Genomic DNA, 16717 nt, shown 5'->3' with positions numbered 1-16717 from the left:
GGACCTATGAAGGAAAATGCTCTCTGCCTCTAGAGAAATAACTGATAGATAGAAGTATGTATAGTAGAGTTTTACATATGTATGAACATAAATATTTGTATCAAATGGTGGTCTTCTCTAGTGCAGGGTGGAAATGGAGAGAGGGAAACAATTTAAAACTTAAAATGTCACAAAAAATGAATAAAAATTCAAAATAAACAAAGATCCTATTACAGCAAAACTCATATAATAGCAGCATATTTTTTGGTAGTAGCAAAGAATTGTAAACCAAGTCAATTCCTATTAACTGTGGAATGCTAAACAAATAGTGGTACATTAATGTAATGGAATATTTAAGAAATGATGGCTATAAAGAACACAGAGAAAGATGGGAAAATCTATGAACTGATATAAAGTAAAGTAAGCAGAACCAAAAAAATAATGTGTGCAACAATATAAATAGAAAAACAAATAAACTGAATCCTGTGTAATTATAGTGATCCAGCTTGACCTTCAAGAAGAGAGGGGAAAAGTTTACTTCCCTGCCTTCTTTGGGTATGAAACACTATGTGTAACACAAGACTTAGTTGATATGTTGCCTAGTTTTGCCAAAATACTCTTACCACCACCACCACCACCTCCCCCTTCCCTTTTTCATTCTATTTTCAAGGCATGGCTCTCTGGAGAGAGACTAGGAGAGGAATATATATGGAAATAAAGGAAATATAAAAACGAAAGATATCAATAAAAGCTTTAAAAAAAGGCATAGTCTTGTGATTTTTACTGGACTAAACATCATATGATTTTCATGAACCCTAAAGTACATCTACTATTACAAAGTCAATCAATCAACATTTATTATGTGTTTACTATGTGCCTGCAGGCACTGTGCTAAGAACTGGGAATACAAAAAGAGACAAAAGACTCGCTGCCCTCAAGGAGCTTACATTCTAATGGGAGAGACAACACAGAAACAAATATATATAAAGCAAGCTATATACAGTATAAATAGAAGATAATGAAAAGAGAGAAGGCACAGTAGTTAAGAAGGGCTAGGGAAGGCTTTCTGTAAATGGTGAGACTTTAGATGGGTCTTAAAAGAAGCCTGAAGGTCGGTGGTCAGAGCACCAGAGAGGGAGAGCATTCCAGGCATGCCGGGAGCAAATGAAAGTAGCCTAACTCACCTCGTAGGAGGACAGAACTCCAAAGCTTTCCTGCATCTGGTTCTCTGTCCAGTCTTCTAGGTATTCGCTAGTGTCTGCAGAGCTTTCTCCTGTACTCTCCGGTTCTTTGGGTTCCTGGGGAAGGTTCCCTTTGGAGGTCTGTGCCTTTTCACTATCCGCTATGACACTTTCTTTTAAGTTCTTGGTATCCTCCTCCCCTTCCAAAACTGAGTGCTCTCGGATTTCCTCTGCTGCTTCTGCCGAGAAGTTGACATTACTTTTACTTTTGCTGATGGATGTCATCTCACCACTCTCAGAAGGAGACATCTTGCTTTCCTTTTCAAGCTTCAAGACTTTTTTAATGATATCTTTCAGATATGAGGGACTCTTTTCTAGAATCTCATCTGTTGTTCCAAAATATAAAACACATGGGTAGAAATAATGACCAACGTGGACTCAACCCCAAAGTAAAGAGTAACGTGGATTAAACTACATTGCAAAGATGTTACCTGGATCTCTAAACTTTATTATCACCTCACCATCAATGTTCTGAAACAAAAGAATAAGATACGATTTAATCTTAAGCAACAAGAGTCTCTTCCCAATGTTGATTTTAGTTCATTGAACCAACGTTTTGCTTTGAGATTTGAGTAATTTCCAGGAAATGGGAAATCTAAGTTACTCTTTATATATACTCCAGTCTAGATCAGCATACCTGATACACATGTCTTCTGCACATAGATGGGACTAAGCAAATGCTCAACATCTAACTACAAAAAAGTCCCAATTATGCCTTTTAGGGCATGTTGGAATTTACATCTTAGAAAATGTAACTCGAGACAAAGTGATTAATTTGCCTGAGCAATGCTTGTTATAATTTAACAAAATACAATAACATAAATATCATATTTATATATAGCATACAATAACATAAAGCATATCACCAGCACCAAATAGAATTGCCTGTATGGGTTTCTTTATCTCAGACAAGCAGGGACATCCTTTTGTTTGTTTGTTCTTTTGTGTTTTCTAATGAATTTTTATTTTAAGTGTTTTATTATAAGCTATATACATTAAAAATTATATATGGTAATGTTGGAGTTTCAGAAAAGCCCAGACTTCTAAGTTGCTTTTTAAAATTTTCTTTAAAAATTGATTTGTGAGAATGAATATTTTTGTGTTCTTCCCTCATTTTAAACAATTCTGAACTTAAAAGCAACTGAATTTATCATTTCCACATAGAAAGAGAACAGAAATGAAGGTTGTAGATAAAACTGTGATTCCCTATTATGTACCCCTTGCCTTTGTCTAAAAGTATATTATGTTGTGATTGTACATATATAACCTATATCAGATTACTTGCTGTCTTGGGGAGGGGGCAGGTAAGGGAGGGAGGGAGAAAAATTTGAAACTAGAAATCTTATAAAAACAAATGTCGAAAACTATCTCTAAATGTAACTGGAAAATAATAAAATATTTATATAAAAAGAAACAAAAAAGTATATTATGTTACTTTACTTTTTAAAAAATCTGTTTGTTTGGGGGTTTTTTTGGACTAGGTAAAAGAAGGCTTTCTTTGCCTCCTTTCTTACCTAATCATTGAATGGGCATTGCCTCAGGCAAACAGACTTGTGAAAGGTCTTAGCTTAAAAGGCCAAGTTCTCTTACAGCATCCAAGGCCATCTCCAGTTGTCCTGTTAATATATCTTGCAACTGGACCCAGATGTCTCTGGAGGAGAGTGAGACTGGTGGCTCTGCACAGCCCTGCCTCACTTAAATCCAATTCACTGCAAATCATGGCATCTGTCATGATCTTCTTCGGGAATGAAGGACAAACAACAACAACAACTGGTTTGTGACTTCTTTTTCTTACCATTTCTATTATTTTTTCGATGTCCCTCTTGAGCATAGAATCTCAATTATGGAGTCATCTGGTGATAGTTTTTTACCATACTAGATCCTAGAAGGCCTTTGGTGACTAATGAATTTTTATCTACAAAGTGAATGTGTTTGAAAGCTAGCCTAACCACAAAGATGTGGCTTTGTTTTTGCTCCTTCACAAACAAATATATTTTGCATGTAAATATTTATACTTTATAAATATATTTTTAGGTATAAATGTTCACACCTTCCCCATGCTGTTTTTTAAAATTTCATACCTGTTCATAGATTTCTCTAACATTAAAATATCGACTGATAGAAATGCTGTATTCCTGCAACACTTTCAGTATAGAAAATGGATAGCCTTTTACTTCATTTATGAGGTCATCATGAAAATTTTCATACCTGTTAAAAACATATAAATTATTTAAGGAGCATTTATACAGAATGGAGGAAGAAAGTAATGCTAACTAACATACATAAACCCAGGGGAATCAACCCTTGTATTGTACTTAGAGCTGCTTGATGCATCTTGAAATCTTCTATACATCTTCCAGTCTTGGGTAATAAGGGTGTCTTAATATACTTAAAGTTAAATGATAAGAACGGAGGCTCTCTCTTATTTCCTCAGAAATCATAGCCAAAAGGTTACTTAAGAACTTGTTATGATACTTGATCAAATATACCAGGAGAGGCAGCAAGGCATTGTAGATAGTTCTGGATTAGGAAGTCAGTCAATCAGTCAATACTGATTAAGCAGCTACTGAGAATTATGCTCAACCCTAGGAATTCAAAAAAAAGTTAAAAGATAGTCCCTGCTTTTAAGGGCCTTTCAATCTAGTGGGGAAGACCACATGCAAACATCAGTGTATAAACAAGAAATATAGAGGGGATATTGGGGCTTTTTATTTATTTTTTTTTTTTGGTGAGGCAAATGGGGTTAAGTGACGTGCGCAGGGTCACACAGCTAGTAAGTGTCAAATGTCTGAGGCCGGATTTGAACTCAGGTACTGCTGACTCCAGGGCCACTGTACCACCTAGCTGCCCCAGGGGCTTTTCTCAGAAAGAAAGAATTAAGGGAGACTGAGGAAGGTTTCCTGTGGAAGGTGAGATCTTAATTGATACTTAGAGAAAGCCAGGAAAACCAATAGGCAAAGAGAAAGAAGAAGAGCATTGCCCAGGTATGGAGGACAGTAAATGAAAATGTCTGGAATAGGGAGATGAAGTTTTCTGTGCAATGAACAGCAAGGTGGCCATTGTCTCTGGATCCAGAGTATGTGAGTAAGTGTAAGGTGAAAGAAGACTAGAAAAGTAAGAAAAAGCCGAGTTATGATGGACTCAATGTCAAACAGAGGATTTTATATTTGATCCTGGAGGTAAGAGGGAACCACTGGAGTTTCCCGAGTGATATGATCAGACCTGTGTTTCAGGAAAAACACTTTGACAACCGAGTGGAGAAAGGACTTGAGGAGGGAGAGGCTTGTGGCAGGGAGGTCCACTAGCATGCTATAGAAATAGTCTAAGTGTGAGGTGATGAAAGTCTGCCTCAAGCTGGTGAAAGTGTCAGAGGAGAGAACAAAGTATAAGAAAGAGATATTACAGTGGTAAAATTGACTAGTCTTGGCAACAGATTAGATATAGGATATGAGAGAGAGTAAAAAGTCAAAGATGACATTTGTGGTGTCCATAACAATATTAAGGAAGCTTGGAATGGAGAAGGTATTGGGGAGGAAGACATATTGCATTTAAGGTGTCTATGGGATATCCAGTTTGAGATGTCTAATAAATAATTAGAGATTCGAGACTGGATAGCAACAGAGGTTATGATTTAAGAAACATCAGAATAGAGGTGATAATTGAATCCACAGGAACCAATGAGATCTCCAAGTGAAATAGTACAGAAGTAGAAGAGAAGGAGGCCTAGACAGACACTCATGTTTAGCAGGCATGACCTGCGTGAAGATCCAGCACAGAAAACTGAGAAGGAGCAGTCTTTGAGAAAAGGCTATTAGATTTGACAATTAAGAGTTCATTATTGGGGGCGGCTAGGTATGCAGTGGATAAAGCACCGGCCCTGGATTCAGGAGTACCTGAGTTCAAATCCGGCCTCAGACACTTACTAGCTGTGTGACCCTGGGCAAGTCACTTAACCCCCATTGCCCCGCAAAAAAAAAAAAAAGAGTTCATTATTAACTTTGGAGAGAGCAGTTTAGGTTGGATAGGTTGGTAGCCAAACTGGAGAGTTGGAGGAAAGAAAATGGAGGTATCTATACTAAATGGCCTTCTTGAGGAATTTAGGCAAAATAGGGAGCAGAAATATGGGAAGTCCTGGGTTAAATTTTCACTTGGAGAGAAAAAGGAGAAAGGGCCTATTGTACAAAAATATTTGTAGCAGCAATTTTTGTAGTGGATAGGAATTGGAAATCAAAGGGATACTTATCAATTGGAGAATAGCTGAACAAGCTGTGGTATATGATGGCGATGGATGCTATAAGAAATGACAAGCAGGATGATTTCAGAAGAACCTGAAAGACTCACATGAACTGATGGAAATTGAAGTGAACAAAGTCAGGAGAATGTTGTGCACAACGACAGCAATACTGTTCAGTGAAGAACTATGAATGACAGCTATTCTTAGCAATACAATGATCCAAGACAATCCCAAAGGACTAATGATAAAACTTACCATCCACCTCCAGAGAACTGATATTGATTGAACACAGACTGAAACATGCTCATTTTCCACTTTCTTTCTCTTTGATTTGTCTTCTTGTACAAAGTGACTAACATGGAAATGTTTTACATGATTGCACATGTATAACCTATACCTGATTGCTTAACGCCTCAGGGAGGGGGAGGGAAGGGATAGAATTTGTAACTCAAAACTTTAAAAATGTTAAAAAATTGTTTTAACATGTAATTGGAGGGGCAGCTAGGTGGCGCAGTGGATAAAGCACGGGCCCTGGAGTCAGGAGTACCTGAGTTCAAATCCTGCCTCAGACACTTAACACTTACTAGCTGTGTGACCCTGGGCAAGTCACTTAACCCCAATTGCCTCACTAAAAACAAACAAACAAAAAAAAAAAAAACATGTAATTGGGGGAAAAATAAAATATATATTAAAAAGGGGAAAGTACTTTTTGTCCATTATCTTATTTGAAGCTCATGACAGTCCTGTGAAATAAGTACTACAGCTATAACTCTTCCCATTTTAGAAATGAGGAAACTAAGCCTCAGGGAAGTGAAAGAACTTGTCAATGGTCAGGGAGCCTGGGTCAGGAGCAGGATCTGAACTCAGGTCTTCCTTACCAGCACACTCTCCAATATACTGAGGCTCCTCTTGAAGTAAAAGACCCAGGGTATGAACTGAGGTCCACAGTCAGAGCTTTTCTAGCTTGGAAAGACATGCCAGAGTTTGTGCTCTTTCAGCAAAACCTTGGGAAACCCTGGATTGCCTTCACATCACCAAGAGGCATCCACTGAAGATGTAACTAAATTTTACCTTTACAACCAAATGTAAATGTAAAAAAAAAAAAAGACATTTTATTAAAAAAAAGTACTGTCTCCCATATGTAAAAGTGATAATACTGACTGAAAGTAAGACAGGTGTTTTTTAGTCCATATTTTCCTGTCCAGTCCCACTTAGTTTTTTTTTTTGTTGTTTGGTTGTTGTTTTTTTAAGTGGGGCAATGGGGGTTAAGTGACTTGCCCAGGGTCACACAGCTAGTAAGTGCCAAGTGTCTGAGGCTGGCTTTGAACTCAGGTCCTCCTGAATCCAGGGCCAGTGCTTTATCCACCGCACCATCTAGCCGCCCCTCCAGTCCCACTTGTGGTCAATTTTAAAGTATTTGAAAAAAAATTAAGTAATTGCAAATTGATTGGTCAGGTTTAAAGACGTGTATGGCCTCAAAAAGAGTTTCTTTCTGTGTGGTCATTTTTTTTTCTTTGCCTTTTCCACCCTCATGATTTTTTTAAAAATCAGAGCAGCTCTTTTTTTGTTGTTGTTGTTGATGTTTTTGTGTGGGGCAATGAGGGTTAAGTGACTTTCCCAAGGTCACACAGCTAGTAGGTGTCAAGTGTCTGAGGCTGGATTTGAACTCAGCTCCTCCTGAATCCAGGACGGGTGCTTTATCCACTACACCACTTAGCTGCCCCCTACCCTCATGATTTTTAAAAACTTTTCTCCAAATCCTTGTATGGAAGTGCAATATGGTATAGTTGCTTTAGGATCCCCAGGTGAGTGGGGAGGGGACAAAAGGTATCTCCCTGCAAAGCTACCATTTCCTTGGAGACACCAAACCTACCACCTTGGCCTGGGCACCATGTCTGACCCAAGGGAAAGGTCATGACCTACAGACTAGGCTCAAATTTCCACCCCCTTGTTTGTAGCATATGATGTTTCCTTACCTTTTTTTAATGTCATAGAGCAGAAAGTAAACCTTATCCATGTGACGCTTCAAAACATCCTCACTGTTTTGTTGTCTCATCTGATCCAGAACAATATCTAGGCATGCTTCCTTTAACTAGGAAGATATATTTTTGAAAAATCAGCATATGTCTATTATAATGCAAGGTCATATCACCTTTGTCTATTCCTTTCCTTCACAGAAAGTTTGAATCAGAGAACCAAGCTGTACTTAGTAGGGGCTGGGGAGGCAGGGAACACACACGCTAATTAATTAATTAATTTATTCATTCATTCAATTCTACAAGCATCACAGGTGAACTGTATTTAAGGCTAGGTATTGTATTTTGAAAGTAATTTCTCTCTCTCTCTTTTTTTTTTTGTAGGAAAATGAGGGTTGCGTGACTTGAAACTGAGACCTGTAGAGGATAAGCAACTTGCCCAAAGTCCCACTTCTAGTAAGTATCTAAGGCTGGATTTGAACTCTGGTCACCCTGGCTCCAGGGCTAGTCTCTATCCACTGCCAAAATAAACATGATTCCAGGGAAGAGATCAGGAAAAGCCTTAAGCCATGCTATTTGCCCAGGGGGGAAGAAGCATTCACAATGAGAAAATCCTGGATTTAAAAAAAAAATAAGCTCTTAGAGTAAACTTGATGAAAATTCCACCATATTGGAAACAATGAATAAAAAACATACGTAGGGGCAGCTAGGTGGAGCAGTGGATAGAATATCGGCCTGGATTCAGGAGGACCTGAGTTCAAATCCAGCCTCAGACCCTTGACACTAGCTGTGTGGCCCTGAGCAAGTCACTTAACCCCAAATGCCTCAGAAAGAAAAAAGAAAAAAAAAGAGTATCACCTTCAAACATATAATAGTAAAGGTGCTTGATCAAGAGGGTCTGGAACTTTGGCTTTCTATTTTAGCAATGGCAAAGCCAAGGCTTGAAGAGGATGGATGACTTCCCTCTTTTGTCAAACAGCCCATGAAAATGAATGTTGGAGCTGGGATTTAAACTCAGTCCATCTTGATATTAAGTCCAGCATTCTTTGGTGCTGCGCTAGACCGACATGACCATCTAGATGTAGAAGTGTCAGAGAGGTAGAATTTATCACTGTATTTCTAGAAAAGCATTTCCCAAAAGAGGGGGCCTAAACAGGTTTACTTTAATATTCCCAGTCATACTCCTTTGGAATCAGAATACTGGGGTTCTATTCTTGCCTCTGTTGCTAATTAGCTTAAATGACTTTGAGAAAATCAGATTATCTCTCTGGGACACAATCCCTCCATTTATAAAATGAGGGAGTTATACTAGCTGATTCTGAGATTTTTTTCAGGCTGTAGTAACATACTGTTGTTCAGAGCTTACTGGATTCAGAAGGGCTGAATTTGAGACTTGGTTCTCTTGAGACTCAAGTGTCTCATCTGTAAAATGGATGGATAGTCCATCAATACATCTAGTCCCAATCTATATCTGATGCAGAATTCCTTGTCCAAGGGTCCCAACAAGTGATGGACTAACCTTTATTTAAAGATCTCCAGTGAGGGGAAACACACTCTTTCCCAAGGTGGCCCATTTCTCTCTTAGAAAACTTTTGAGGGAAGTGAGTATAGAACAATGAAAAGTGGCTCTGGAATTTGAGAACCTGGGTTCAAATCTTGCCTCTGCTTACTAATTCTGAGATACTGGGCAAGTCATTTAATCTTTTGGAGCCTCAGTCTGTATATCTATAATCGAGGGGGTTGGAGTAGTTGACCTTTGGGGTCTCTCTTAGCTCTAGGTCTATGAAGCAATGATACAAGGAAGATAGCACTTGGCCACTTCCAACCACTGTTTTTAGCTCTACTCTCTGGAGTCTAGGAGAACAAGTCCAATCTCTCTTAAACATGACAGCTCTTCATGTCTTTGAAGATAGCTATCATCTATCATGTCTCATAGATCTCTTTCCAAGTTCAACAACCTCAGTTCATCATCAGACATAATAACTATGTCCTGTCAACCTTACAGGATTAGCTTGAAGATAAAATGAGAGAATTAATTTGGCTCACTTAGGAGGTTTATCTGTATAAAGAAACAAAAAAAGTGTGTTCCATTAGGCTTAATGAGACTATGACTGAAACCCATCTAATTTCCTTTCCCCTGGTTTCATATTAATAAAAAAAAACTCCTATTGATAATTTGTTTTCCTAGCTACTTATTTTCTGCTAGGTAGGTAGAGAAGGGACTAGCCAGGTGACAGGATCAGAGGATTACAGACCTAGAGCTTAGAGGGACCTTGGAGGTCACGTGATCCACCCCCTTCATTTTACTAGTAAGGAAATAGTGGCCCAGAGAGATTAAGTCATTTGCCTGAGGTGGGAATGTGGTAGAGCTACTGGACTTCAAATATAGCCCACACTATGGTGGGCTTTGCATCTATTTCTCATTGTATGTTCATAGCCTAACAATGGCAGTGAAGTCACATGAGGAATAGGGCACTGGACCTGAAGTCAGGAAAATCTGTTTGTATCTGGCCCAAGACACTTTCAAGCATGTGATCCTGTTCAAGACACTTAACCTCTGTATGCTTCAGTTTCCTCAACTGTAAAATGGGGGGTGGGGGGTAATAATATCACCTACCTCACTGGGTTGTCATAAAGATCAAGTGCTCAGCACATAGTAGGTGTTTAATAAATGTGTATTCCCTTCTCTTCCCCTTTCCACTTCAACTCATGGTGACTTATCTTTACTCTGAATTATTATAGCACTTACTGTTGGTACCACTCATTCTGTAGTCTTGTGTCGTTTAATTATTCCCCTTGTGTATCTCTTTTCTCTCCAAATAAGAACATAAACTTCTTGAAGACAAGTTTGGGGTTTAGTACTTCTTTGGCATTGCTCACAGTGCCTTAAGCAGAGTGTTCATGTTTACTAAAATATTTGCATTTGGAAATTAAATAAATTGGCATAAATCAGTCTTGTGGAATCTTAGGTACAGTGGCTTGATTACCCCCCAAATTACATCTGGTCAGGATTCTAGAATTTAAAAGCTGGGAGAACAGACTGTTGAGAGCAATAGAATTCTTTCAGACAGTCACCCAGGGTCAGAATCTGAGCCACTCTTCCCTTTCCTTTATCATCCAATCCATTGCCACATCCTATAGAGTCTATCTTTATTCTTATTAAATTACATAAAACTGGATTGGATTGGATTGAATGGTAGTTTTAAGCCAAGTGTCACACATTTACTAACAATAACTTAGGCATGAAAATTGCCTCTGAAGACATCATCAAGTTCACATGTGACTGAAAGGGGGAGGGGGGGTTTGGACATATAGCAGGAGTGAGGGATAACAAATGGAAGACCTTCAGGTCACTAGGCAAATCCTCTCTGGAGAATTTCTATCAAGGCGGGGTCAAAAATTATACACAATGAAAGGGCAAAGATGGGCTGCAATTTACACTGGTTGGGATTCACTGATAGACTAAAGCTGCTTTTGTGTCCCCTGGGCATCTGCCAGTAGAGGAAGCTTTATTTTTTTAATTGACTTTTTTTTTTCTTTCCCCAGTATGTGCTAGGGGAAAAATTTCTTTTTCTGTTTGATTTTTCTCTGGAATGAAAACCTAGCCATTGTGTTAGCTAAATAATAAATGACAATGGGATCCTGGTACAGTTTTATTTCAGGAGTGCTCATAAATACTGGCCTCCATCCTATGGGATTTGTCAATAGAGGTCTTAAGGGCAGTGAAATTCCTGCCTATACACAGCTTGGAATGCTTGTTTTTAAAGTGGGATATCACTATAAGCTCTGAGAATATATATATGGAGCCCAATTTCAAGAATGGAATGACAATTTCCAATACTAAATTGGATGCCACCTCTCAGAGATGAGTAGGAATGATGACCAACAGAATTCAGTATTCACTATTGTCTAGGGAAGACTAATGTGAATACAAATCCCCTGACCCAGAGGCCACAGGAGTCTGAAGTGATGATGATACCCACAGAAGGGGTGAGGGTGATCTGGGACACTCAGGGAGTCAGGCTTTAGTCACATGAGAAAGTCTGACACTTCCATCAGAAAGAGTTCCCGTGGGAATGTGTGAACCCTATGATTCACTGAACTTGTCCTTGGTTGTCCTTGGACTTTAATCCTGAAAGGATGTAAGCACTTATGGGCCAGTCACTTGGTGATACCAAGACAAAGTGACAGTCCCTTTTCTGAAGGAACTTGTATTCTAGTAAAGGAGATGATACATATCACTATAGATGCTGAACAAAATACATACAAAGCAGATTCAAGGTAACTTTAGAGGCAAAGGCACTAATAGTTTGGGGTGAGGGCTGAGGGGAGAACAGGAAAGCTTCCTATGGCAGGTGGCAGATTCCAAGAGGAGGGAGTGTGGAGGGAGAACATGCCAGGCATGAGGGACAGCCAGTGCAAAGGAATGGAGACCGAGGATGGAGTCTTGTGTATGAGGAACCAAGGTTAGATGACCATTTGTCTGGTTGAAATAGTGGTGATTGTAATCACTCAAGAGTAATAGAGTTGGGGCAACTAGGTGTCGCAGTGGATAGAGCACCAGCCCTGGATTCAGGAGTACCTGAGTTCAAATCTGTCCTCAGACACTTAACACTTACTAGCTGTGTGACCCTGGGCAAGTCACTTAACCCCAATTGACTCACTTAAATCAATCAATCAATCAATCAATAAAAAGAGAGATAGAGTTAGCAATGCATTTTCCAAGAAGATGGGCACACCCACTAGTTGCAGATAAAATGAGAGCTAGATAAATCCTTCAAAGGGAGAATGTTTGAATGACTCCATTAGGGAGTCAGGGAAATCAAAACTGAGCTTGTCCTGGCCTGCCTAGACACCAGGGAGAATGGAGAATCCAGAAACTACTATTACTTTGCTTCCTAATAATCCAGCTTTGGGAGCACCTATAGAAGCATCTATCATGCCTGCAGGTTCTACTGGTCAACTTGAGACAGATGGACAAAGCAGTTATCAAGCATTTACTCTGTGCCACAAACTGTGCTAAGGAGATTAAATTCAGGTCTGATGATACCAAGGGTGGAAAGCTGACAAGAGGTCACAGTAAAAGAATCAGTGCTTATGATTAGCTTATGATGCTTAAAATGTAATGGATGAGGTGGGTCCCCATGAAGCGAGACAGCCTATGATGTTACGTGTGGTATAAGACCACTGTTTGCTATATAGAAGGCTTCATGCTGTATCCGACACTTTGGCTGGCTATAGTGATCTATTACATTTCTGCATATAACCCATGTATTTGGGTACTGCATGCAATCTTATTAGTTGTTGCTATGTGTTACATGTTACAAAAGAATGAATTAATTAAAAGCATTTACTGAATGCTTATTATGTTCCAAGCACTGTGCTATGCTCTGGGGAAACAAATGCAAAAATGAGAAAAGTCTCTACTCTCAAAGAATTTACTTAACCTCTAATTGTTAAGACAACACATGCAAAGGAATGGTGGCCTGGGAAAGGAGTTTTGGTCTGGGAAATTTTCATAAAAGTGATGGGTAGAGATAACCACAAATTTACAGAGAATTGACTGATCCCCACCCACTTCCCCTTCCCAGGCAAATGAATTGCCTGGGGCTAACCGATCTTTGTTAATTCCAGACTCTTGATCCACTTATGGACCTCCCCCATCTTCCTCTAAGCAAACTATCCCCTCCCAAGGGTTCCCCCACCTTACTCCCTGGACTTTATATTATTATGTAAAAGTGTCCACCTACATTAATTAAGAGTTTGGGGGGCCTCTTCCTGCTTCCTAAGTGTCAGAACAGGGGGGTGGAGTAGGATAAAAATATATGTAGGACTGGAAAAGGAGGTGGGTCAGTCCTATTGGGATAAAAACTCTAGTGCTGTGCTGCTATCCTAGAAATCTTAACAGGAAAAGAGAAAGGCCTGCGGCTTGTCCGGTAGATCTTCTGTGGGAGATCTATGGAAAGATAAGAGTGCAGAACAGCAGAAAATGGGATGGGCTGTGACTGGCATTCGGGGTTGTTCTGAGGTAAATTGGGCAAACCACAATGTGCTCTATGTGTGTGAGATGATATTTTTGTTTTACCTCAGTCTCGTAGTTGTGTTTATGACGATACTGCTCTACTTTCTTCTCAAATTTTATCTCCTCCTGGGTCAGGTGGTTCCGATGGACCTCCCAAAGGCGAAGAGTTGTCTGTAAATACGCGAATAGATGTTGGCTCTCTACCTCTCCCTGTTTAGCTGCCTCCTCAAGGGCTTTCTAGAGGAACAAAGTATAGAGAATCTATTATCTGACTGCTTACCAAGAGGAAAGATGGAGAGGAAAAAGGATCTTCTATCCGTTTCTTTAATCCTTGACACTTAGGGGCAGCTAGGTGGTGCAGTGGATAAAGTACTGGCCTTGGATTCAGGAGGACCTGAGTTCAAATCCAGCCTCAGACACAACACTAGCTGTGTGACCGTGGGCAAGTCACTTAACCCTCATTTCCCCGCAAAAAAAAAAAAAGGTTAAATGAAAATTCTTGACACTTCCAGCTAAAACAGTCTGTTCCAAGAATGAGGGATAATAGATACACAGTAATATAGCTAGCATTTAGAGAGAGCTTTAAGGTTTTCCAGGTGCTTTATAAATATTATCTCATGGGGCAGCTAGGTGGTGCAGTGGATAGAGCACCGGCCCTGGAGTCAGGAGGACCTGAGTTCAAATCTTACCTCAGACAATTAACAATTAATAGCTGTGTGACCCCTAGGCAAGTCACTTAACCCCAATTGCCTCTCCAAAAAATTAAAAAATTATCTCATTTTATTCTCCCAACCACATTGGGGGAGGATCAGGGTTAGGGACTATAATTACTCCTGTTTTACAGGTGAGGAAACTGAGGCCTACAAGAGGATAATTGATCTGCCCAGGGTCATACAGCTAGGACATATCTGATACTGATTTTGAACTTAGGTCTTCTTGACTCCAGGGCCAGTGCCCTATCCACTGTGCCACCTAGCTGTCTAATGTTATACAAGTATCCACAAAATATTAAAACAGGTGGGCGCACACCTATAGAAAGAACTGATAAAAAGAACACTTGTGGATTGTACATTTATAACCTGATTGCGATCTTGTGGAGAGGGGAGGAAAGGGAGGGAGGGAGAAAAATTTGGAACTCTAAATCTTATGAAAATGAATGTTGAAAACTACCCTTACATGTAAATGGAAAATAAAATAAATGTTTGTTGATAAAACAGGTGGGCAATAATAGGCAATGTGGCCTGACCCCCTCCTACAACCATGTGAATGAGCTTTTAAGGACTTGGTCAGCTGCCTCATACATACATCTACTTGTGTTGATTTATGTTAATCTCACCCCTGTCTAGAAGGTTTGGGAATGATCTCACAACAAGAGAACAAAACAGATACAAATTAGATTTGCCAGTAAAAGTCTTAACTGTGTGATTCATTGGCCCATATACACATAGAAAGCCTGTAATAAATATTTATTGTTTGGGGGTTTTTTTGTTTTTGTTTTTTGTGAGGCAATTGGGGTTAAGTGACTTGCCCAGGGTCACACAGCTAGTAAGTGTTAAGTGTCTGAGGCCAGATTTGAACTCAGGTACTCCTGACTCCAGGGCCTGTGCTCTATCCACTGCACCACCTAGCTGCCCCAATAAATATTTATTGACTAACTGAAATGACCACTATGCCACTTACTACCCGTGTGACCTCAGGCAAGTCCACTTAACCTCTGTGACCTTCAGTTTCCTCATCTATAAATAAAATATTGGACTTAGCGCCTTTGAAGTCACTTCCAGCTCTAAATATTATAATCCAGTTTTGTATATTCTCATATGAGTATATGGGAAGCAATAGGTTATATGACGGGTAGAGTCTAGTCGCCTTGAAGCAACTAGTAGTTGGCTTCAAAACCGACACATGTGGCTGTGTGACACAGATAGGTTGTGGACAGATTGTGGAGGACCTTACACACCAGGCTGAAGAATTTAAATGTGATTTTGATGTAGAAGGCAAAAAAGGGTTTAAAGGACAAACCTAAGGCGCTCTAATTTAGATCTGAGCTCCAAGAGGGGCTATAACTTATAGACCCCAGCTCTGAAAGGGATTAATGGACAATTTGGGCCTTCATTACGAAGTCAGGGCTTAGGCTCTTGTTACCCACCTTAATCACCACCCATAACAAGAACATAAAGAGGCAGGTCATAGAGACTTTAACTATAACACAGACATAGAGACAGCTTATAGAAATCTTAATTGATAAATATGTTGATGCAGAATGAAACATTCTGACCTTGGCAAGTTGAGGTAACGTGCAGAAAAGGCCGAATTTGTCCCCAGATTCACCTTATGACATGTAAACCCTAAAAACACACCTCCACAGAAAAAGGTACCCACCTCAGGGGTTGGCCTAGGACCCCAGGAACTCCAAATTAGAATATGCCCTCCCCTGTATCTCCTGTGGAGATTATTATAATGAAACTGATAATCAATTTATCCACACTATAAATATAACTGTCTTCCCTTTCCCTATTCGAGAGATACCTTTCCACTTTTCTGGTTCTCTCCCTGTGTTCACTCACAGTATTGCAATAAAACTTGGGAAACTGAGTCACTGAGTCTTGTAATTCTTTTGGGATGGCACAATCAGTTTGACCCTAAATCCATCCCACATCAATTTCATAAGCAATAAGGCAATACTGAAGATTTAAGTAATTCATTTTAGCTAAATAATATAATGAACAAAAGGAAAGTAATTTTAAGCTTTTAAGGAAATGAAGTTTTTAAGGAAAGGTTTTTTTGAGTTTTGTTTTTTGTTTTTTGGGGTTTTTGCAGGGCAATGAGGGTTAAATGACTTGCCCAGGGTCACACAGCTAGTAAGTGTCAAGTGTCTGAGGCCACATTTGAACTCAGGTCCTCCTGAATCCAGGGCCTGTGCTTTAAGGAAAGTTTTTAAGGAAAACAATAAGATTAAGCCGTGTACCCCACTGACTCAAATTCTCCAAAAGTTGGAAATTATATCTGTTATGGGCCTGGGGTACCTCAGAAGTTTTCTGGGGGAACTCAGGGAACTTTCTTTTCTTTTTTTTTTGGTGAGGCAATTGGGGATAAGTGACTTGCCCAGGATTACACAGCTAGTTAAGTGTTAAGTGTTTGAGGCTGGATTTGAACTCAGGTCCTCCTGAATCCAGGGCCAGTGCTCTATCTACTCTATCCACTGCACCACCTAGCTGCCCCCTCAGGGAACTTTCTGGAGAAGCTAAACCAAAGGACAAACACACCT

The 16717-nt window shown here is 39.6% G+C and overlaps 1 protein-coding gene across 1 annotated transcript in view; it reads right to left on the bottom strand.

Annotated features, from left to right (window-relative positions):
- CCDC180 (coiled-coil domain containing 180) overlaps nt 1-16717 on the bottom strand; it is a 122231-nt gene that overhangs the window by 79787 nt on the left and 25727 nt on the right. Inside the window, exons 14-18 of the mRNA XM_043989531.1 lie at nt 13516-13689; nt 7431-7546; nt 3302-3428; nt 1652-1691; nt 1164-1546 (exon numbers count right to left, since the gene is read on the bottom strand). Coding sequence (XP_043845466.1) covers nt 1164-1546; nt 1652-1691; nt 3302-3428; nt 7431-7546; nt 13516-13689 — 840 coding nt within the window. The remainder of the gene's footprint in view (nt 1-1163; nt 1547-1651; nt 1692-3301; nt 3429-7430; nt 7547-13515; nt 13690-16717) is intronic.

The sequence above is a fragment of the Dromiciops gliroides genome, chromosome 2 (genome assembly GCF_019393635.1).
Source record: "Dromiciops gliroides isolate mDroGli1 chromosome 2, mDroGli1.pri, whole genome shotgun sequence".
NCBI classification, from domain to species: Eukaryota; Metazoa; Chordata; class Mammalia; order Microbiotheria; family Microbiotheriidae; genus Dromiciops; species Dromiciops gliroides.
The sequence above is the reverse complement of the archived record's forward strand: the minus strand, read 5'-3'. Positions and strand labels throughout refer to the sequence as shown.